The sequence below is a fragment of the Prunus mume genome, linkage group LG5 (genome assembly GCF_029339155.1).
Source record: "Prunus mume cultivar Tortuosa linkage group LG5, ASM2933915v1, whole genome shotgun sequence".
NCBI lineage: Eukaryota > Viridiplantae > Streptophyta > Magnoliopsida > Rosales > Rosaceae > Prunus > Prunus mume.
This window is the reverse complement of record NC_142702.1, coordinates 30,377,887-30,400,042: the sequence shown is the minus strand read 5'-3', so window position 1 is coordinate 30,400,042 and position 22,156 is coordinate 30,377,887. Positions and strand designations below refer to the sequence as shown.

Below are 22,156 nucleotides of genomic sequence, written 5' to 3'. Positions count from 1 at the left end.
ATTGCCGCTGGCTAGTTGTGTTGTGAAATAAAGTTAGATAAAAGCATTTCCAATTGATGTGTCAAACGTGCCACATAGACATTTAACATTAGAAATAACATCTCACATCACTCCAACCAATGTGTCAAAACTGATGTGGAATGAAGGCTAGAGGTTTAGATGTTATTTTTGACATATGAAAAGTAAGATGTCAAATGAATATTTTTTTATTATTTTTTTTCTTTTCTTTTGAATTAAAAATGAATCAACATTAAAATGTAATAAAATAATAATTTAATTTGACATATTGGGTGGAATGTAAAGTTGTATAAGATGTCAAATTGCCACATCAGCTATCAAATTTAAATTTGATGTTTGGTATTTGACATCTCCCTTGGAGATGCTCTAAAGCGTCACTATTCTATGATGAAACTGCCGAAAAAATGTTGAGAACTTTCAGTTGAGAGATTTGGCCCAGATGATATCAGCAGCAGCATGTGGCTGTGTATCTGGTAGAAGAAAAACAAAGTAATGTAAAGAGAAAAGATAGTGCAAAATATATGATAAAATCATCAGGCAGGAAGGAGGGAGGGAGGGAACTTCAGTTGAGGCTCTCCTCGCCTCTCCTCTCCTCTCCTCTCCTCTCTTCATAGAGAAGATGTACTTCATACATGTCGTCTTTGTTTCTTGCAACTACCTACACCTTTTGTTCCTCTTCTTTTCTGCAATTTTGTGCGATTTTCATGATTTGATTTGATCCCACCCAACCACCCATGTGGATGACAGTTGTTGTTTTTGCTTTCTAATTTCTTGTATGATAGATTTTGGATCTTCTTTCCTTTTCCTTTTGCTTTTTCTTTTTCTTTTTCCTAACTCTGATTATTTATTCCAATTTTTGGATATGTGTGTGTTTGTCATCCCTGGAGCATTTGATAAATGATTCTTTGCAATTGTTATTTCGTATATATTTACAAATTATGTATACTATCATTTTCCAGTAACATCTGATTTCTGAGGGAAAGATTAGAAAACGGTTCTAAGTCTTCAACAACCTTTTTGCGAAGTATTTTCAAATAATACAAAACTCCAGTACTAGAGAGAGAGAGAGAGAGAGAGTATGATTATAAATCTCTTTGATCATATCCCTTTCTCAATTCTCATGAAAAAGGCATATGATTTCTTGAAACATGACATGTGGTGGTTAAAGTTAAAGCAGCTAGCCTCGGCCTTGTATTCTATTATTGTAAATAATTGCAGAGCTCAGCTCGGGAAATCTGCGGAGTGTGTGAGAGAGCTGGCCAGTCTCAGCCCAAGGCTTTAGGTTAGGCTGGCAATGGCATGCAGATGCAGTAGACAAGTAGAGCTCGCCATCCACGCCCAGAGATCAATTAACCAACGCATTCAAGATTTAGCATATACAAGACAAGTTGTAAACGTATTAATTTAATAGATAGCAGCCAACCTCCCTTTCTCACGTCTGTCGTTACTTTGTATTGGTTCTCCTTGAATCAATAATCAATATTAAAATTCAATATTCCTTCTTTTTACAGCATTTGTATATTTTCTATGTTTAATTTCTAGTTTTATTTTGGTCAAACTCGATCCACGTTTAATTTATTGTTAAGTCAACATAACAACGAATTGAAAGCTATATATGTATATGTATTAACTGGCATGGCGGCATGCTTGTGTATTGTATCATCTGTCTGTGGATGTATTTGGTTGCCAGGGTTGTACCAATACAATACATATTCAATAAAAAAGTGTTGCAGTTGCAGTGCAGGAGAGAAACAACCGCTTCCTCAACTTGCATTCAAATCAAGGGAAGAACGTGATTTGTATGTACGATTATATTCAATTATTTGTTATCTGATTGAGACTTGAGAGTAACATGAGTCTTTGAATTTGTATGCAGGATATGTGTGAAAATCTCACAGGCACTGATCAACGTTTCGAAAGGTGATATCTCACCTAATTAATACAATCTAATGATAATTCCTTTCCTTTCCTTTCCAATCAAATTTGGCTCACCAACAAGAACTAATCAAGGTTTGTTGCTTGCTTGCTAGTCAGCTTCCCACCATACATGAAACATAATAAAACATAAAATAAAAGCCTAAAAAAGGTGTTTCTTTACCATCCTCCCCCAATTCAGTTTAATCAATATTAATTGTCTGTTACTTCATGTAATCTAAACACTCATATCTTCTCCTTCTATTCTATATGCTATATAATATATATAAGCTGCCTATCTAATCTAATCTAATCCAAAAGCTCATCTAATTACGTTCATTAGGAGGTTTTATAGCAAAACTTGTACAAAGTATATATATATATATGTTAATGATGAAAACCCATTAATAATTTGTTTTCAGTTTTCTTTCTCTCTCAAACATTTCTATGAGTGGTCTCAAGCTCTGCGGAGAGGCTCTCGTAGGCACGGTAACGTATGCGAAGAGGCTCGTGGGACATAGAAAGTCAATGTCTTGGGTAAATTAGATCAAAAAACACAGTAAAATTGGAGACATTTTTAGGACGGGAATTACAAACGAATATGACGACTCATTTTCCCTTTACGGAAAAGCAGGGCCAGCAGCAGCAGCAATGGTAGACTAGACAGGTCTTTGACTCTTTGGCTTAGTCTCGTGCATTTGGCAATGTGTGTGCTTGACAGGTTAAAAGATAAAAGGCAAGAAATACTAGGGGCACTTTTGTCTATTCACGAGCTCTCGTTCCTAAGATACAGACACTCCCTCAGAAAGAAACAAGTAAAAAAGAGAGTACAAAGTACATGTAGTAATACTAGAAGAAGCTGAGTTGTGCAGTGTGTGTGACCATTTGAGAGACAAGAAAACCAACCCAAATACTTTTCTTCGTTCCTTCTTCTGTAAATTCCTTGTTTTGGTTTCTCTCCAACTTCATCTCCTTTTATTTAGTTTATGCTCCTTTTTATTTTTATTTTTATTCTTATTCTTTTAACAAAATAAAAGGAAGGAATTATAGCAACATGTTATCTGTCATCTAAAAACTTTGTTGCATATTACATTTTCACTTACAATGGCAGCATCTTTAGATCTTAGACAGCTGCCCAACCCCATCTCACAACAATAACACACACACATTTCCTACCTAGTGCTCCACTACCACTTCCACTTCCACTTTCTTCAACCACCACCATGTCTTCCAAGTCCAAGTAAGTTATCTTTCTCTCTCATCCCCTACCTTCCTCTCTCTATCTCTTACTCTGGCACTGTGCCGCCGCCGGGAGGAGTGAGAGGAAGATCAGATTTCGTTCTTCGTATTCTCTGTGTCCATAGATTTTACATATGTATGAAAATTTTCAATTTGGGATTTTGTTGCCGGTTTCCTAATTAGTGCGTGCGAGGGATCTGCTTTTATCATCTCCTCTCTACTAGGTTTTTTTTTCCCTGATATTTTCTCCAACTTTTTTTTTTTCGTCGGTTCTGATTCTGAATTTGTATTTTTGCACACGGGTTTTACTTCTTTTCTTGATTCTGATATGAGTTATTCATTCAATTCTTAGATTTTGATCATTATTTTCGTTGGATCTGTTCTTGAACAATTTTGTCACATATTATTCATATATATATATATATATCTCTCTCTTTCTCATTCTATGTGTTTTGTTGTCTTTTCTGGGCTTTTTCTCTTGCTAAATTTCCAATTTTGTGACAGATCCATCCTCCTCTGGACCCCCGTTTGATTTTTTGATCAGGGGTTGTGCTGTGCTTATACATATACATATATATTATATAATGTCTGCATTGTTTTCTTTGATATAATATGGATATGGTGCTGACAGTTTGAAGTTGAACAGATCTTCTGCTATTATATCTGAAACTCCTAAAAAAGCATCCCCAGCAACCCCTCGAGTCAGTAAACTGAGCAGGGGAGTCGCTAAGTCAGATTCCGATTCACCCTCTCCTTTGCAGAATTCTCGCCTTTCACTTGATCGCTCCCCAAAGACCGCCTCTGTCAACTCCAAGCCCACAGTTGACCGCCGCTCACCAAAGATCACTACCCCACCTGAAGTGAGTTTTAGCAACTACACTTGTATTCTACTGCTTTATTTTTATTTTTGACTAATTATTCTTTTCTTTTCCGGTGACACCTGTAGTGCTTCAGTCATTTAGAGCACATGTACTTCCGTACAAATTGTTTCAGTCTGCTTTGGACAGAAAATTGAAAATGAAATTCTACCATAGATATTAATGATGCTTTAGAAATATAATACTAGCTATTGGAGATGGATTTTGAACTTTTTATTTCATTTTCCCTTTTCTGATTCTTTCTTGAAAAGGAACCAAGTGTCTCTCACGTCATAGGCTTATAGTAATGTGAATTGTGATCTACAATTGTTAATTTATAATATTTTCAGAAACAACCAACACGCGTTGCAAAGGGATCAGAAATACAGGCTCAATTAATTCTCCTTCAGGAAGATCTAAAGAAAGCAAAGGAGCAGATACTTTTGATTGAGAAAGACAAGGCAAAAGCAATTGACGAATTGAAAGATGCACAGAAAGTGGCCGATGAGGCACATGAGAAGCTCAGAGAGGCATTGGTGGCTCAAAAGCGAGCCGAGGAGAATTCTGAAATTGAGAAGTTTCGCGCCGTTGAGCTGGAGCAGGCAGGAATTGAAGCATCCCAAAAGAAGGAAGAGGAATGGGAGAAAGAGCTTGAAGCTGTGAGGAACCAACATGCTCTGGACGTGGCCACTCTACTCTCTACCACTCAGGAACTTCAAAGGTTGAAGCAAGAACTGAGCATGACCTGTGATGCAAAAAACCAGGCACTGATTCATGCTGATGATGCAACTAAGATTGCTGAGATTCATGCCAAGAAGGTGGAGATTCTCTCAGCTGAGTTGACTCAATTGAAGGCCTTGCTAGATTCAAAGCTTGAAACAGAGGCTAGCGAAAACAGCCAGATGGTGCATAACCTTAAATCAGAGGTAGACTGTCTCAAACAAGAACTTGAGAAAGCAAAAGGTTATGAGGAGAGATTGATAGAGAAAGAGGCTTCCATTGAACAGCTCAGCGTCGAGCTAGAATCAGCCAAGATGGCTGAATCCTATGCACGTAGTATAGTTGAGGAGTGGAAAAATAGGGTTGAGGAATTAGAGATGCAGGTTGAGGAAGCAAATAAGTTGGAGAGGTCTGCATCAGAGTCTTTAGATTCGGTCATGAAACAACTTGAGGGGAACAGTGAGTTATTGCATGATGCAGAATCTGAAATTTCTGCCCTTAAAGGGAAGGTGAGCTTGCTGGAAATTACAATTGGTAGACATAGAGGGGATCTTGAGGACTCAGAACGTTGCCTTGATATGGCCAAGGAAGAAAATTATGAAATGGGAAAAATGATTGAGTCACTTAAGTCGGAGCTTGAAACTCTGAAGGAGGAGAAAATCCAGGCTTTAAGCAATGAGAAGCTTGCAGCATCCAGTGTTCAAACTCTATTAGAAGAGAAAAACAAACTCATAAATGAGTTGGAAAATTCCAGGGATGAAGAAGAGAAGAGCAAGAAAGCAATGGAAAGCTTAGCTTCAGCTTTACATGAAGTGTCCGGAGAAGCAAGAGAAGCCAAAGAAAAGCTGCTAACTAGTCAAGCTGAGCATGATAATAATGAGTCCCAGCTAGAAGACCTGAAAATGGTCTTGAAAGGAACCAACGAAAAGTATGAAGCAATGCTTGATGATGCAAAACATGAAATTGATATTCTTACAAGTAACCTAGAACAATGCAAGACTGAGTTCCACAACGCAAAGGCTGACTGGGAGCAGAAAGAACTTCACCTGGTGAATTGTGTAAAGCATTCAGAAGAAGAAAACTCTTCTAGGGAAAAAGAAATAATCAGGCTGCAAAATTTACTCAAAGAAACTAATGAAGAAGCTTGGGCTTTGAAGGACGAAGAAGCCCAATTGAAAGAGAGCCTGAAGGAAGTTGAATCTGAAGTTATCTGTTTGCAGGAAGCTCTTGCAGAAGCAAAGGCTGAGAACATGAAATTAAAGGAAAGCGTATTGGACAAAGAAAATGAGTTCCAATGTATTGTTCAAGAGAATGAGGAGCTCCGAGACAAGGAGGCTGCTTCTCTTACAAAGGTTGTGGAGTTGTCTAAGTTACTTGATGAAGCCATGGCCAAGAAGCAAGCCGAGGAAAATGGTGAGCTAACAGATAGTGAGAAGGACTATGATTTGCTTCCAAAGGTAGTTGAATTCTCTGAAGAGAATGGGCATGGAAGAGAGGAGAAACCCAAAATGGAGCTTCAACCAAATCAATGTGAGGAACCCAAAAGGGAAAATTCATGGCCAGAGAATAATAATGTCATGAATGACAAGGCCGAACAAGTGGATTTTGCTAAAGTTGATACTCTGAATGGGAAACCAAAAGAAGATGAGAGCAAAGAGAAAGAGGATGACTCTGTAGAAGTTGAATATAAGATGTGGGAGAGCTGCAAGATTGAAAAGAAGGAATTCTCGCCGGAGAGGGAACAAGAGCAGGAATCCTTTGAAGAGGAAGTGGACTCAAAGGTGGGGGGTGGTGAGGAGGGGTTGGATCAGATTAATGGAGTTACTTCAACCGAAAGCATTGATGATGGCAGAATCTCTCCATCAAAGCAGCAGCAGCAACAGAAGAAGAAGAAGCCTTTACTCCGCAAGTTTGGAAGTCTACTCAAGAAGAAGAGCACAAGCAACCAGAAGTAGAGAGACCAGTTTTGCCCGACTTGTGCCCAACTAGCAGGCAGGCAGGCAGACAGGCATGTTTACTGGATATTGTTTTGCACCTAAATGTGTGTGATTTTCTATTTTTTGGAGTATGGCTTTCAGAATAGGTTAAAAATGAAGAGGTTTGTATTATGGTTAGGGTTTTTATTTTATTTTTTTAATTGTGATTTCCTATCTGGACAGTATCTTGTATGTGATGGAGATTTTTATTTTCCCCTTCATTTCTCCATTCCTTTTCCCATCCAATCTATAGATCTTATGAAAGGGAGTGGTGACATGAGCTTGTATCTTGATGTGCTTTCATCTATTTCAAATGGGATGTATAAATATATCATTGTTCTTTGTAGTTTGTATCTTCAAGGCGAAGGAGCTGAAAAAAGAAAAATGACACCCACTTTTCATGGACTGGGTTGCTGCAGCTGCAGCTTGTAATCATAAAGTCTTTCTATAGCGAGGGTGTTATATGGATCATAGATATAGACCTTTATAGTTTCAATATATTTCCTTTCTTTTTCATCGAAGTTCATCCAACTCTAAGTGGGCCGGCCCAAACTTCAAAATCAAGCAAATAATAAAGCAATCCTCTATGAAAAAAAAATAAAAAAGAAAAGAAAAGAAAAAAGAGCGCGTTAAGCAAGCATCTCTCTCTCCGGCTCCTTGGTGGGTCGGTCCTACACATTTAATTACCACATTAGTCCTTTTTTTTTTCTTCTCTAACCAGGAGGAAGGAGGGTTGAGAGTAGATGGCATTGGCCTCAGATTCGTACTTTTGATTCTTCCTTCACTAAAATCAGATAAAAGGACTGAAAAATTCATATATATATTATATATCTACCCGAAGAAATTTACAAGTACTCTTTGTAATATTGGATTGGATTAGTCAAATCCAGAGAGTATCATCAAGGAAAAAGGAGGATGTGGTTAGAGATCATCTGCGGTCTGATAATATACAGGTTGTATAGGTGCTTCTTCTCCGACGACGACGACGTTTTGGACGTGGAGACCTCTGATTCTAAGGCTCTCTTCTCCGTCGGCGAGAGGCTTGTCAAGCTTTATGGCGGCAAGGTCTATGCGGGCCTCCGGATTCCCGATGCTGATACCGCTACCCCTCAGAATATCGATTTGGTTCTCGTCTCCAAAGGGTAGTCTATCAACATCCTTCTCTTTCTCCTTCTATTTTATGCCTTTTTTCTAATTAGATTAGACGATAAAATCCTCACCAATCTGTTGCTTGTTCCTGCTTTTGTTGGTTTGTTTTTCAATTAAAATAAAAAATAAAATAAAAATCAAAGGGAGGCAGTGGTGATAGCCGTCAAGAATTTCTCAGGATTGATCTCAGTCAATCCAGATGGCAGCTGGGTTTGTGAGGGCTACAGTAAACGCAAAACGGAGCACCATCCTGATCCTGTAAGTCTTACTCCTAGCATGTTCATGTTCATTGCTTTTGCTGCCTACTCAGATAGTGTTATGCTCACTTATTCAAGAAATAGATAAGGAGAAATAAGGAGAATAAGACACACAGAATTATAGTGGTTCAGCTACTTGATATAGCTTACGTCCACTTGAAAGAGGGTTGCTTGCTCTTATTCATCATAAGAATTACAAGAGGTTCAGTAGTACATATATATATGCAAAACACTCTTAGTATGCAGTCCCAAGAAGACTCTTCCAATTCCAATATAATGGTATAGTTGAGAACCTTGGTCCAACGGTAATATAGGTGAGCATTAATCAGGGCAATTATTCCAACACTTATTTTTCCACTCACAAATTCGTGACTTATCCAATGCACGCACTTATACATTCTTGATTCCTTTTCTGTATAGATTCCATTTTCGTAGACATCTCATGGATATTCTCGATACACTTCTATTTGGTTTGCCAGATAATGCACTACTACATTTACAGTCATATCTATGGGGGGCGAAGGAAAACAAAAACACACACAAAGGGAAATTGGGAACTTGGCCTTACTTATGTCTCTTCAATTGTTATACCTTTCAGGTGGCGGAGACTAAAAAACAAGCTTCGATTCTTGAGTCGTATCTAGAACAAAGAGGAGTTGCTTTACCAGAAGGATATTTGTCTTGCAAAGTAATTCTTTCCAATCCTAAAGTTTGGTACGTTCTGGAGTTTTCTCATGATTTGATTATTATTACTCTATACGCATTTAACTGATAGAAAATTGTGATGGTTTGTTCTGGTCTTTAGATAACCAGTGGATGTCTTGCGATTATCCCTCTCATCTTTTGGATGCAACATAAGATCTGTTCTTTGTTGCTCTTACTTATTCTTACTTGGACTTCTCAGTACAATTTCCATCCACATAGCTACTGCCCTGTTTTTTTTCTCTTTGAATATTACTAGTGATCGTGATTGAGCATCATTGAGTTATCTGCATAGAGTACTTTATGTACCATTTTGCAAAGCATATGCATCATTTCTTTTCTCTCCACTGGTCTTCTCATCTCCAACTTATGCGCAACGGGATCTTCATTTAGCAATCGAGATATTCATAGAATCTATATTTGATGTTGTTCATAAGGCAGCACATTGTCTTCTTTCCCCATTGGAGGATTTTAAAACACTATCAGAGAGAGGTGCTTGAGAGTTGTTGACATGTAGGAGTAGGATATATGTGGTTTAAAAGTCTTGACAAGTAAAGCTATGTATTGCAGATGGTCTTTAAGAAAAACATTTAGGGAGGATGTGGGATCTAATTAGTTCTGTTGTTACTAACATTTCTGCATTTGCGCACACATATTTTTTTTCTTCTTGCAGTACCATTCAGTCAAGCAATTTTCCATCAGAAGTCGTAACCCATGACCAGTGGTTACAGCTGAAACCAGAACCAAAAAGTATGTTTTCTGGTTGGATTAAGGGTGCCTTCCATGGTGGAAAGAAAGAGATGCAAGAATCTATACATCAGAAGCTTAATTTCATCCTTAGTACGGCTCCAATGTGGGATAGGTTCGTTGCCATATTTATTTTGAATGCTTGCTACTTAACTTTGAGGCCTTGGTGAAGCCAACTCAGTTCTAATCTGACGTAAAATATTGATATGCACAGTACACAGACACACAGACACCCACACATGCTTATAAGTAAATATATGGGTAAGCAGATACATAGAAGTCATCTAACAAATCCACTACAAAGTCATCTAAATCTTCACTGAGATGAAGTCACTTGGGATTAGGCGCCTCCTCAACTACGCTGAGGGTAATTATTAAGCCATTCCTTGTCATACAAGTTGGAATCACAGGGAACTAGGCTGTTTGGTATACAATGAATTCATTTATGTGGTTGCTGTTTAGTGTTTTTATTTCTTTGGTTCCTAGAGTAGCAGATTGGCTGCCACTTGGAAAAAACAAAAATTGTTTCATGATTGGCCTGCAGGTTGGAGCTCAAAGGTAATAAGTATGTTCTTGGGGAGTTTCTGGAATTTAAGGGTAAGCAGGAAGATGTTGAGGCTTTGAGAAATATCAAAAGATCAAAAATTAGCCGCCTTGTTGTCCAAAAGACGAGCATGCTTGGATTTGGTAATCCCCTGAGTTATAATCTTTCTCACTTCTGAGTATTACTTAAGCTTAACTAGTATAAAATGATAAATGATGCATCCTGATTAGGTTGGGAACTTGGAATTTTATAATCGTTATAATAGTAGACATTGGATATAGGCATATAAGTTTATAAATTGGCCCTCTTATTTTTGGCAGCCCCCTCAAGGCTTCAAGTTTTGTACTCTCCTCGTGATTATCGTAGCGAAGGAGCTTCAGCTTCTGAGTGGAAGGAAGAAACTGTAAGGTCGAGTACAGAGGTTCTCTTTCAGCCAGAAAGTTCTGATAAACTCCGCAAGTTTAAGCTCTCTTCGATTGTTTCTATGTCACTGAGTGCTTAAAGATTATTCCTTCTGAGATTATACATTGCACCACTGCAGGTTGCGACATGTAGCCTTAATTCTGTGTGTGTAAAATACCGAACCCACATGTTGGGGTACTTGCGGGTATCCTGCCCATTATTTATTAATATTAATATTTGGTGGGGCAGGTAGGTTTATCTAAACAGTAGTTGTGTATGTCTTTCAGTTTTGTATATGCGATGTGATGTAGATACGGAAACTGAATGACGAACATAAGATTACTATGTTACTGTCTTAAAACTATTATGAATCATGGGTTAAGTTAAATTGTTAGTAGGGAGGGATGACAAACATATTTTGGCATTTTGTCATGTGCAAGTTAACGACTGAGAGTCCTCTTAATCTTAGATCTACAACAATTAAATTATCAGACACAAAATAAATAAATAAATACAACAATTAAATTAACCATTCTTTTGGCATTGGGGTCAAGGCCTGAGGTAAAATAAACCTAAGCATGCAAGATTTTGAAAAAGAAAAAGAGTGAGAAGCATAATCGGATTCAAATTAATTGTGGACTTGAAGACGACTGTCGAAGTCCACCATGAGTTTCTTCAGTGTGTTTGTTGTTCAACCTCTCTGTTGTGTCTTCCAACTGCAAACGTTTCAAGGGAAAATGTTTAAATTCATAACGCAACTGCGAAGTGTTAATGTCTTAGAACGAGAATTCCTCTGGCAAGTCTGGAAATTTGCTCAACAGGAAGCTCTTGTACTTTTCTTCAAGATCCCCCACACCTGGGAACGATGTATTCCAATATTACCAGTTAAGTTAACATTATATACCACATAAAAATATATATATATATATATATATATATTCTTCCCAAATAACAAGGGGAGGAAAATAAAAGGGTCACGAGGTTACTTTTAGCTTGAAATGGTGGGATGTTCTCGGACAACGTTGATTGCACCACCTTAGCAAAATCCTTGCCTGATATATAAATATAGATATCAGCAAATGGACTAAGTTGAATAAAATCTAAAAAAGCAAAGAGTAACAACATTTTTAAGTCTAGAAACTCTTTAGTTCACGTATAAGAAGATAAGCCACACAAACCCACAACAGGCAGGGAGAAGAAAGAAAGAAAGAAAAAAAAAGGATTTCTAGGATGCCAATGAAAACTGAGTAACTATATCAAGCGGCTCGCTCTTTTGACCTATCCAACAGAGAGTTGAATTCGTCCCAATTTCTCTTACCATTTACATTATTTTCTCCTCCATTGACATTGAACAGGTAAGATGAGATCTGGTCATCTTTCAACTGCAGAACCATGCAGAAAGATAAATTGTCCACATAAATGATAAATGTATAACAAGATATTACCAAAGCATAGTATTCAAGAAACAATTAGTTTTAGTATTAACCTTGGACAGAAACGCCTTAGCTAGTTCCAACGGGTCAATGGACCAAGTGCCTTTGTTGTATGCAGGTATGAACTTCCCATTCTGATAACCAGCCAAGAAGTGATAAGCTGCCTGGCCAGGGGAGAGCTTTGAAACAGAAGGGATAACACCAGAACTGCTTTTACAGAGTGGGAAAAAAAGAAAAAGATGAGGCAAGTTCTTTACACACATGACACATTAGGAAAAGGAAGCAGTGTGGATTATTCGGACAAATTACTGATATGCAACAACATACTCAGAAATGAACAGCGAGAACAAAACACAACTTTTGACAGAAAATAAAAGTACACCATAAAGGAAAAGTAATAGTTCCAGTTGATGTCAAACACAAATTTACAACTTCAGCTAACATTATCCTTCTTTAGACACCTACGACCAAAAGCCATTTCGAAGACAGAATCAATTCATGGTGTAGTGATATGCACAGGATAACAGTTGAGCCAGCACAGCCAAACCTATTCTATACATGCCAAAAAGAATTCAAACGATTCACTATCACTACAGGGTTCTATTACCTGTCAGAAGATGCAAGGAATACAGAAGCTGGCAATTTGAATAGATTTGATCCACCAGTTCGAAACAAAAAGGCAAGACCTTTAGAAGAAAGAATTACACCTGCATCTGAAGGCACCAACAGATCTCTGCAACTCTTAAAGGTCCTTTTGGGTGCAAATAAAAGAACCACAGAATCACCAGACACTAAAAGCCTGAAAATTTGCAACCTCCCAGTGTAAATCACCCATGCCATACAAATAAAAACTACAATGCTCAACAAAAGAACAGAGAACTATACCTTGCAGATAATGGAAGGCCTCCTCTTGCAAATATAACAGGCCCAGACAAGGCAGCTAGTGCTTCTTTAGTTGTATTTGAATCTGAGAACGCTTTACCACATAAAATAAGTGATGAGCGCTCAATATCAGCAGCTATGAATCCATCATTTTCTTTGGATCCAAGGCCAATACTTTCCCCAATGCCTGGACTGCAAGATCAAAATTACGAATTGGATAGGTATTTAGAGCAATAAATTTGATAAAATGATATGATCTGCTAAAGCTCTAGCAGCTAGAACATAAGAACAAAAACTAGTCCAGAGAGAATATCTCAGCAATTGACTGCATAAGAAATTTATGCATGTTGTAGTTGGTTGCACAAATTATTTGACAAGACACATATTAGGCAATGAAAATGTATTACCTTATAGAAGTAGCCACATAAACTGTTAAAGGACATGAATCCTGAGAAACTGCACGGGTGGGAGTCTCCCAGAGCATATGGGATAGTGACAGCATCGCAGACGGACTATCACTTATTAAACGAACTTTCACATCACATTTTGGTGATGAACCAATAGCCCCGTCATGAACAAAAATGTTTGAGATGGATGATATATGATTTGTGACCTGATAAGATAAAATAAAAGACAGTATAATAAACATCATGGAGAAATAAACATGGTGGAAAATGTAAGGCGAGCAAGAAAATAGAAAGAAGAAAGAAGAAAGGGAAAAATTTAAACGTGCCTGTTTTAAAAGTTTAGTGAAGTGTGGCTTGGAAATTTCAGAAGGTCCTCCTCCAGGGACATGTCCTCTAACAAGAAGCGGAAGCCCTGACAATGATTCTACGAGGGAAACAAAAGGGGAATAAAAAGTTAAAGTAACTGAATCTGAATGTAACAACTGATATTAATTGATTGATATTAAACTGATAGGGTCATAAAAAGTATGCCTGCAATTGTTGCACCCTTGTGTTGTAGTTGAGAGGAGTTCAAATTTAGAAAAGCTTGGTCCTTGACAATTACACCTTTTCCAGCCAAAGCCAAGTTAAGGCCATAAGAATAATCAATAACCCTCCCTGCAAAAAAGAAGATGGTAGTAGGCAATACCAAAAGTGGACTGTCTGTGAGTCTGTGACAAATGATAGAAGTATTGTGAGCTGAGGCATTGAGGCATTGAGGCATTGAGACATCGAGACATTGAGACATTGAGACATTGAAGCATTGAGACATTATCACCTAGGAATTAGGAAAGGCAACTGTTTCACCTTCGTCTTGGGATACTGAGGCTGAAGCTGCAAACTTCTGCAAAGTTCAATTATCATTAGAACAGATGATGATATGAAAGGAGGTACCGTACGCCTCCCCTCCCCTCCCCCTAAACTCGCACTATAGTTTCCAAACAAAGAAATAACTGTCAGCTCTCAGCTCAGAAAGCCATTTCCTTCCATTACGTAAAAAGAAAAGAAGCAATAATAAATGAATCAATTTAAATAATACTGTGTGTAATACATGAGAGAGAGAGAGAGAGAGAGAGAGAGAGAGAGAGAGAGAGAGAGAGAGAGAGAGAGAGAGACTGACGCGTTGGGAGGAGAGGAAGAAAGGGTTGGATGATGTTGGGCGTGAGCGACCGAATGAGCTTTCAACGAAGAAGGGCTTGAAGTTCTTCATCCTCACTAACTCTCTCTGAATCTCTTCCTGATGAGCTATCAATTATCAATTGGGCCTATATATACCGTTATACGCCACGCCACGCCACCAGAGACTCCGTCTCCGGTGTCTGAGCGAGAGAGACTGTGCCGCTGTGGAATGGAATGGCGGTAACGTGGCCTTTATGGGCCTTTTGCCATATTGGGCCAAATCATGTCCTGCTCAAGTCCGGGCCTCGACTCTCTGTACTGTTCATTTGTTAATTAAAAATTTAATTTAAAATTGGATAATTTCAGCAAATTTCACCTTCCATTTCAGTTTTTGATTGTTTTAAAAAATTGATAGAAAGAAAAAAGGTAAAAATCTCAAAGGAAAGGGGCTGCTTGCCTGAATGAGAAATTGGCGAAGAAGAAGAAGAAGGGCTTATCATCTCTTCCATGTTCAAAGTTTTGAAACCCTAGCTAGCTCAAGTCCAGTGGATCTCATCTCTCTAGCAATAAGCAAAGTGAGTGAGTAGAAGTATATTCTTTCATCATCTCTGTGTGTTTGCTTCCACTTTCTTCTTCACTTTAGGGTTACTGATCACTTCCTATTTGGTACATCTCTTCATCTACTTGAGAATCAGATAACTAGTAAAATTCTTGCTCGCACGTTTGTACACACCACTGTATCATATCATATCCTGCATCAGGCTGCCTTGGTAATGGGAACACCGAGCCAAAATTTTAATTTATGTCCATGGGAGAAGCTTGTGGTCAATGTTTATGGGACCTATGAAAACCTTTAGATCCTTTGCGAGCGCTTTTGAAGGTGAAGTGCATGGTGGATGCAGAGTGGATTTGAATTTTCCCACAACCCTCATGGATTCTAATACCCTCACCCTCATGGCCACTTCAACTCTAGAGCCTCATGATGCCATGGAGTTTGAATCCCATGAAGCCGCGTATACATTTTACAAAGCATATGCCAAGTCTGTGGGCTTCGGCACTGCTAAGTTGAGCAGCCGTCGGTCTAGAGCATCCAAGGAATTCATTGATGCCAAATTTTCATGCATTAGATATGGCAATAAGCAACAGTCTGATGATGCCATTAATCCTCGACCTTCTCCGAAAATTGGTTGCAAGGCAAGCATGCATGTGAAGCGCAGGCCAAATGGTAATTGGTATGTCTATAGTTTCGTAAAGGAGCACAACCATGAGCTCTTACCAGCTCAAGCACATTTCTTTCGCAGCCACAGAAATACAGACCCGCTTAACAATGATGTTAGAATACGGAGACGGAAGAATTTAGCTGCAGTATCCAGCCTCTTCAGTGCCTATCAAAATGTTGATTGTTTAGAGAGTTACTTGAGAAATCAGCATGACAAGGGACGGAGTTTGGTTTTAGAAGCAGGGGATGCTCAAGTGCTACTTGAATATTTTATGTGCATGCAGGAAGAGAATCCAAAATTCTTCTATGCAGTTGATCTAAATGAAGAGCATAGGTTGAGAAATGTGTTCTGGGTTGATGCCAAAGGAATGGAAGATTACACTAACTTCAATGATGTTGTTTTCTTTGACACCACATACTTCACTAACAAGTATAAAATACCCTTGGTTCTTTTTATAGGAGTGAACCATCATATTCAACCCACATTACTTGGCTGTGCATTGATTGCAGATGAGACAGTTTATACTTTTGTCTGGCTAATGCAAACCTGGTTTATAGCAATGGGGGAACAGGCTCCACGAGTAATACTGACCGACCAGAACAACGCCATCAAAGCAGCTATTGCAGCAGTATTTCCAGGCACAAGCCATTGCTTTTGTTTATGGCATATAATGGAGAAGATACATAGGCATCTCGAGTTTTTGAGCATGTGGCATGATAGTTTTGTGGGAAAATTTAATAAGTGTATTTTTAAGTCCTGGTCAGAACAACAATTTGAAAAGAGATGGTGGAAACTACTTGATAGATTTAATCTCAGGGAGGTTGAATGGATGCAGTCCTTGTATGAAGATCGTACTCATTGGGTGCCTACTTTCATGAGAGATATATCCTTTGCTGGGCTGTCTCCAACTTCACGGTCAGAAAGTCTCAACTCTTCGTTTGACAAATATATTCACGGGGAAACTTCACTGCGTGAGTTTATGGAAAGATACAGAGTAATTCTTGAAGATAGGTATGAAGAGGAAGCAAAATCAAATTTTGATGCTTGGCATGAAACACCTGAGTTGAAGTCTCCATCACCTTTTGAGAAACAAATGTCACTAGTGTACACGCACGAGGTTTTCAAAAACTTCCAAGTTGAGGTTCTGGGTGCAGCTGCGTGTCATCTTAAGAAAGAAAATGAAGATGGCACGTCGACAACATACAGTGTAAAAGACTTTGAAGACAATCAGAATTATGTAGTGGAGTGGAATGAATCAAAATCAGATATATATTGTTCTTGCCACTCATTTGAATATAAAGGCTATCTGTGTAGACATGCTATTGTTGTTCTTCAAATGTCTGGTGTTTTCACAATCCCTTCCAAATATATATTGCAACGATGGACAAATACTGCTATGAGCAGGCATGCCATTGGCGAAAGATTGGATGAGGTTCAGTCTAAAGTCCGTCGTTACAATGATTTATGTCGACGAGCTATAATACTGGGTGAGGAAGGGTCACTATCTCAAGAGAGTTATGATGTAGCATTATGTGCCATAAAAGAAGCTTTGAAGCAATGTGCAAGTTTGAACAATGCTGTTGAGAACAATGCAAAACCTAATGACTCAGCAATACATGGTATTTGCGGTGTTGATGAAGAGAATCAATGCGGCACAGCATCTGGTGACAAGTTGTTTGGTCCTAAAGTGAGTAATGCCAACAAGACTCCTAGAAGAGCTGGGTCTGGGAAGGAGGTGGCTAGGAATGAGAACACTGCAAGCAAGAAAGGAAAGGTACCTGATGGTGGCGGTTTATATATGGTCAATTTTTGTTTTTTTGTTTTTGGTTTTCATTTGAAATATAGTTTTGAATCTAATACATGAATGAGTCATGTAATGTGAAAGAAAACTACTGATGGCTCAGGTTTGCTTAATTGGCATAACAGGTACCTCAGCTGGAAGCTACGAGTGTTGGAACACAAGACGGCTTTCACCAAATGGTATGTCATGCTTTCATCCTAATAGTAGTTTAGTTATGGGTGCTTGCTTCCTTTTCTGATTTAATTTGGATGTAGTAAATTGTGGGAAATTTTAACAGAGGTATTCCTAAATATGGTTCCACTCTGAAAACTGATGATTTTTGAAGATTGTGGTCTTTCCAATCAAGAGACTTCGCTGTGCCAAAAACAAGATAACATTAATACTGGACATGGATTTGATATGGGGCCATGGTCTAATTATGAGCATAGTTTAAATCACAGATCTAATACTGCTAGCATAAGTTAGAAGTGAGGATGGCAGGATTTCACTGACCATCATGGATTCCTGACATGCTTTGATAAATTGACTTGAGAATACTTGATTCTGTAGCCTTTTGTAGATATACCAACAGGTTGAGGAAAACCTTTTGAACCCAATGGGTTATTAACTTATTGAACAGTGCTTATGTTTATGCTATGTGCAATATATGTATCCTTTTCTTAGATGGTGGATGTTTGAGGTGAAGATTTTAAACTTGATGGGTTACTGAACAATGCTTATATGTATGTTAAGTGTAACGTATTTTTTTTTTTCATTTTATATCTAGTAAATAGTTGAATCAAAATTGAATGATCATGGACACCGATAATTTTGATTTGAAGATATCATTATACGTGTGTAGCATTTTTCTGTGAGGCAGTTAACTGCAAGTATGGTTTAGTGTGTGAGAGAATTCCCTACGTGTGTAACATTTGTAAGTTGAAAATATCTAATGCTGATCTCTAAGGTGAGATTTTGTATTGAACTTGTAATTTTGGGCAAAAAGAAAATTCAGGTGGGCTTGAAGTTGAGCAAAATAGAGTAATAGATGCTTGTTACATGTGGCAGCAACTCCCTGACACAAGGGCGATGCAGTTGCGGAACACGGTGCCGTCGACAATGTTTCAAAATGTTGCATCAGCAGCACAGTTCCATAATGTGGCATCAACACATGTGCATGAGAATCATCTCCCTCAATGACTCAAACTTTACCTTGTCAGTTAAAAGAGTGATTGCATGTACAGGCGAACTGCTGAAGGAAGGACTGTAGTATAACTCAGGTGCTATTGATGATAAATTTTTAGTTGTGCAGCATTTGGAGTTCAATTGGTTACGTTACGCCCACCTCACCTAAAATGAGAAATATATGGTAAAAGAAGAAGAAAAAAAAGTTGATTTGTTTGTCTCATTTTGTGTGGGGAATGATTCCAAGCCTCATTTTGTCTCATTTTGTGTGTGCAATGTTATAATGAACAACACTAATCCGATTCCAAGTCCAATTGAAACCACGTGTTTTGACAGGAAATTGAACTCCTTTATGCTATTTGCATCTCACGCCCCAACTGGACTCCGGAGAGATTTATTTATTATTTCGTTAGAAGGGGTGACATATGATATGAGACTGCATCATAAACAAGGAAAAGAAGAATAAAACACTTTTCTTTCTTATGGATTCCTCTTTTCATAGTCAGTCTCAGAGAGATGTTTTTATTAACGTACGTTTGGCTGGTTGGTTGGCTTAACTTGTTTCTGGAATGGAATTTGAGGAGAGAGTTACTAGTCTAGTATGCATGTATGGCCGAAATTGGCAGGCAGGTTATTCTGAGGGACATTTTGGAAAAAGCGAGAGAAAAATTTTAAAAGAAGTAAAATGGACAAAAATTTATTTATTTTTAGATTTCTGGAATCCAATACATTTGAATGTCTTTGATTTGAAAGTTGAGTGGTTTTATCTTTTTGAAAAAGGCAAAAGTGAAAAAATTTATGTCTAAAACCTAAAAACCTTTATTCTGATTCCTGATTTGTTTTGGAATCTGTGGAGTAGGAGAGGTCATAAAAAATATGTATTTAATGTTAGCTCATTCTCCCAAATTTTCCTATGAGGAGGGAAAACAAAATACAAGTTGGAAGGATGACTTCACTTTACCCTCTACTTTCCCATGAGTCGACAACGATTTCTCATACCTAGACTTATCAAACATGGGAAAGCGATTGATTTTCCATTAAAGTCTTATTTCCCATGGACCAAAGGGCTAATAGTCTCAGTGAGGGACCACAGATGTGTACCTTCATATTAGTCACATAATTTATCTGAATAATAATTTCATTAAAGTTTAATAAAATGATAATATGAAGGTCCACATCATGAGGAGTATATATGTATGATATATCACACTTACTATAAAATTTGCACCACCGATCCACTCACCGACCTGAATGAGCATGGCCATGCCTAAAAGCCTTCTTTAAAAGAGAAACAATGTCTATGAGTCACCCAGCCCAGCCCAGGACAGGACAGGACCACCACTTTCCTCCTTCTTTCTTCTTACTCAACCCTTTATTCTATTGGCATCCGATTCGGATTCCCTCGACGGTTGACCGTCGAAGTAGACCCGAACCGAACCCTCCATATAACCTAGGAGAAAGGAAGGAAGACACGCAGACAGACAGACAGAAAGAAAGAGCAAAAGGAAAATGAAAATTGATTCATCATCAGACGCAGCAGCAGCCCAACGCTTCCGCATCGGGTACGCCTTTGCACCGAAGAAGGAGCAGAGCTTCATCCAGCCCTCTCTCCTGGACCATGCCTCCCAAAACGGCATTGATTTCGTCCCAATTTCAATAACCGACTCCTCGTCGGAGGAGGAGGCGGCCGAGGCCTTGATCCAACAAGGCCCATTCCACTGCATCATCCACAAGCTCTACGGCCACCGCTGGAACCACCAGTTGAAGCAATACTCCTCCAAGTATCCACAAACTCTCATACTTGACTCGCCCGACTCCATTGAGCGCCTCCACAACAGGGTCTCCATGCTCCAAGTCGTCAGCGCCCTCAAATTGAATTCCCAATTTAACATCTCTGTTTCTGTGCCTAAACAGGTGGTGCTTCAAAACCCCCAGTCGCCTGATTCTATTCATAATAATACTAATGATGGTGCGGTGGAGTTTCCGGTGATTGCCAAGCCCTTGCTGGCCAATGGCAGCGCCAAGTCGCATGAGATGTATTTGGTTTTTGACCCCAAGGGCTTGCAGAATCTTCTTCTCACTAATACCACTACTAGTGCTAGTACCCAACCCATTTTGCTTCAACAGTTTGTGAACCACGGTGAGGTCGTCTTCAAGGTTTACGTCATTGGCGAATACGTCCAGTGCGTCAAGCGGAGCTCCTTGCCCGATATTTCAGAGCGGCAGCTGACCGCATCGGAAGGGCAAGTGTTGCCGTTTTCGCAGATATCGAATTCTCCTCAGCCTCAGGAGGAGGACGAACATGGTCTGGGTCTGGCTCATGATCCTCATGAAATGCCTCCTTCTGACTTTGTGGAGGAGCTGGCCAGGGGGATACGCCTCGGCCTCAAACTCAACTTTTTTAACTTTGATGTGATTCGGGATTCTGGGAACCCTCGCTCCTATTTTGTCATTGACATCAATTACTTTCCTGGCTATGCCAAGTTGCCCTCCTATGAGCAGGTCTTGACCAAGTTTCTGTTGGCTCTTCTTACCACTCCAGCCCAAAAGGACCGCCAGCTGGAACCAGCTACCACTGAGGAGGAGGAGGAGGAGGAGGAGGAGGAGGAGGAGATGCTTCCCTCCGGCTCCTACCCTAACTCTTGAATTGCTCTTGAATTGATCATTGAGCTAACAGAGCCAGTGCTGCTATTATGGTTCATTGGTTATCCATGTTGGTGACGAAAAAGCTTTCCTTCCTTCCCACCCCTCTTATTGGGTGGGTTTGTTTTTGAGATGCGATTAGCTAATAAACCGATTTTCTTCTAGCTAGGGCTTCGGCTTTCTTCTGATTTCATATATATAGTAGAGCAGTAGAGCGCATTATGATATATGGCATGGGTGATATTTGGATACTTAGACAGACTGTTCGTTTTGTTTGAGTTAAAACTCAGAGAGTAATAATGTTTGATCAGTGGCAGCAGCTGCATACCTTCCCTGTACTGTACTAGTGTCTGTATAGGAGAGTAAGCAAGCAGCTGTTACTTACTTGTAAGTTGTAACCAACCAAGGCACAAATGATCAATTGCAATGTTTCAATTTCAATGCACAAGTAGAAGCGTTCCTTCTCAATAAGCAGTCCACAATTGTTAGGATCTCACCTGCAGTTATTAGTACAAGTCATCTTTTAATGGGGGATCTCAAACGGGAATTCAAAATAATTGGTATGGTTGATCTCGCTGGTTTTAGAAAACTAAATAATGGGCTGTGACCCATAATAATATAAGCCATTGAGGTTTGTACCAATTTGTACTCCCGCAGATAATGGGCCGTTGCCCATCGGAAATAGCTTTTAAGTAAACAAACCTCAACAATGGGCCATGCCTCTGTATTAAACATTCACGTTAAAGTATGATGGGTCTCGTTTGATTGTCATGCCCATGAGCCATGACATGCATCACAACTCTCTGCAAAAATGGAAAAGAAAAACAAAAGGACATGCATGACAACTTAGGTTGGAAATGGAATCTATACATATTTGGCAAGGGTAGGTAGGTTAGTTACTTTGACAGGTCAATCCACGTACG

At 39.0% G+C, this 22,156-nt stretch overlaps 4 protein-coding genes, 1 long non-coding RNA gene and 1 pseudogene across 10 annotated transcripts; 4 read left to right on the top strand and 2 right to left on the bottom strand.

Moving 5' to 3' along the window:
• The first annotated feature begins 2,811 nt into the window (after nt 1–2,811).
• LOC103333480 (WEB family protein At3g02930, chloroplastic-like) lies at nt 2,812–7,070 on the top strand. Its single transcript, XM_008236320.3, has 3 exons — nt 2,812–3,172; nt 3,818–4,031; nt 4,379–7,070. Exons 1-3 carry the CDS (start codon nt 3,156–3,158, stop codon nt 6,701–6,703), a joined length of 2,556 nt encoding a protein of 851 aa, XP_008234542.1. The 5' UTR covers nt 2,812–3,155; the 3' UTR covers nt 6,704–7,070.
• A 311-nt stretch (nt 7,071–7,381) lies between these two features.
• On the top strand, nt 7,382–10,913 carry LOC103333481 (plasma protein). The gene is made up of 6 exons (XM_008236321.3): nt 7,382–7,866; nt 8,017–8,131; nt 8,729–8,844; nt 9,506–9,694; nt 10,124–10,266; nt 10,444–10,913. The coding sequence occupies exons 1-6, from the start codon at nt 7,640–7,642 to the stop codon at nt 10,623–10,625; spliced, it is 972 nt and encodes a 323-aa protein (XP_008234543.2). The 5' UTR covers nt 7,382–7,639; the 3' UTR covers nt 10,626–10,913.
• Nucleotides 10,914–10,990: 77 nt separating this feature from the next.
• Nucleotides 10,991–14,638, bottom strand: LOC103333482 (uncharacterized). Of its 4 annotated transcripts, XM_008236323.2 has the most exons (11): nt 14,407–14,638; nt 14,094–14,130; nt 13,779–13,904; nt 13,574–13,671; nt 13,248–13,453; nt 12,844–13,032; nt 12,566–12,757; nt 12,012–12,165; nt 11,844–11,907; nt 11,512–11,577; nt 10,991–11,381 (listed from the first exon to the last, which is right to left on the bottom strand). In XM_008236323.2, exons 1-11 carry the CDS (start codon nt 14,494–14,496, stop codon nt 11,302–11,304), a joined length of 1,302 nt encoding a protein of 433 aa, XP_008234545.2. In that variant the 5' UTR covers nt 14,497–14,638; the 3' UTR covers nt 10,991–11,301. The 4 variants fall into 4 exon arrangements, with proteins under 4 accessions (XP_008234545.2, XP_008234544.2, XP_088908884.1 ...); XM_008236322.3 differs by having other exon boundaries at nt 13,779–14,130; nt 14,407–14,520; XM_089052758.1 differs by lacking the exons at nt 14,094–14,130; nt 14,407–14,638 and adding an exon at nt 13,936–14,069 and having other exon boundaries at nt 13,779–13,853.
• Nucleotides 14,639–14,821: 183 nt separating this feature from the next.
• On the top strand, nt 14,822–18,716 carry FRS4 (FAR1-related sequence 4). Of its 2 annotated transcripts, none has more exons than XM_089052755.1 (3): nt 14,822–17,403; nt 17,556–17,605; nt 18,474–18,716. In XM_089052755.1, the coding sequence occupies exons 1-3, from the start codon at nt 15,234–15,236 to the stop codon at nt 18,603–18,605; spliced, it is 2,352 nt and encodes a 783-aa protein (XP_088908881.1). In that variant the 5' UTR covers nt 14,822–15,233; the 3' UTR covers nt 18,606–18,716. The 2 variants fall into 2 exon arrangements, with proteins under 2 accessions (XP_088908881.1, XP_088908882.1); XM_089052756.1 differs by having other exon boundaries at nt 18,412–18,538.
• Nucleotides 15,559–18,474, bottom strand: LOC148917550 (uncharacterized). The gene is made up of 2 exons (XR_016127115.1): nt 17,556–18,474; nt 15,559–17,403 (listed from the first exon to the last, which is right to left on the bottom strand). It is a non-coding gene; the product is annotated as an uncharacterized LOC148917550 (long non-coding RNA).
• Nucleotides 18,717–19,829: 1,113 nt separating the features above from the next.
• Nucleotides 19,830–21,555, top strand: LOC103333485 (inositol-tetrakisphosphate 1-kinase 2 pseudogene; annotated as a pseudogene). The gene has a single exon (XR_016127114.1). The product of XR_016127114.1 is annotated as an inositol-tetrakisphosphate 1-kinase 2 pseudogene (transcript).
• Nucleotides 21,556–22,156: the final 601 nt, after the last annotated feature.

Bases quoted from the DNA above. Each gene is read 5' to 3' on its own strand.
- LOC103333480 (XM_008236320.3), top strand. The intron at 4,032-4,378 runs GTGAGTTTTAGC...TAATATTTTCAG, and splicing joins AGATCACTACCCCACCTGAA to AAACAACCAACACGCGTTGC.
- LOC103333481 (XM_008236321.3), top strand. From the start codon at position 7,640: ATGTGGTTAGAGATCATCTGCGGTCTGATAATATACAGGTTGTATAGG. The intron at 7,867-8,016 runs GTAGTCTATCAA...TAAAAATCAAAG, and splicing joins TTGGTTCTCGTCTCCAAAGG to GGAGGCAGTGGTGATAGCCG. The intron at 9,695-10,123 runs GTTCGTTGCCAT...ATTGGCCTGCAG, and splicing joins ACGGCTCCAATGTGGGATAG to GTTGGAGCTCAAAGGTAATA.
- LOC103333482 (XM_008236322.3), bottom strand. From the start codon at position 14,058: ATGTCTCAATGCTTCAATGTCTCAATGTCTCAATGTCTCGATGTCTCA. The intron at 13,672-13,778 runs GCATACTTTTTA...TTTCCCTCGTAG, and splicing joins CAAGGGTGCAACAATTGCAG to AATCATTGTCAGGGCTTCCG. The intron at 11,578-11,843 runs GTAAGAGAAATT...TTTATATATCAG, and splicing joins AGGAGAAAATAATGTAAATG to GCAAGGATTTTGCTAAGGTG.
- FRS4 (XM_089052755.1), top strand. From the start codon at position 15,234: ATGTTTATGGGACCTATGAAAACCTTTAGATCCTTTGCGAGCGCTTTT. The intron at 17,404-17,555 runs CTGATGGTGGCG...CATAACAGGTAC, and splicing joins AAGCAAGAAAGGAAAGGTAC to CTCAGCTGGAAGCTACGAGT. The intron at 17,606-18,473 runs GTATGTCATGCT...TACATGTGGCAG, and splicing joins AAGACGGCTTTCACCAAATG to CAACTCCCTGACACAAGGGC.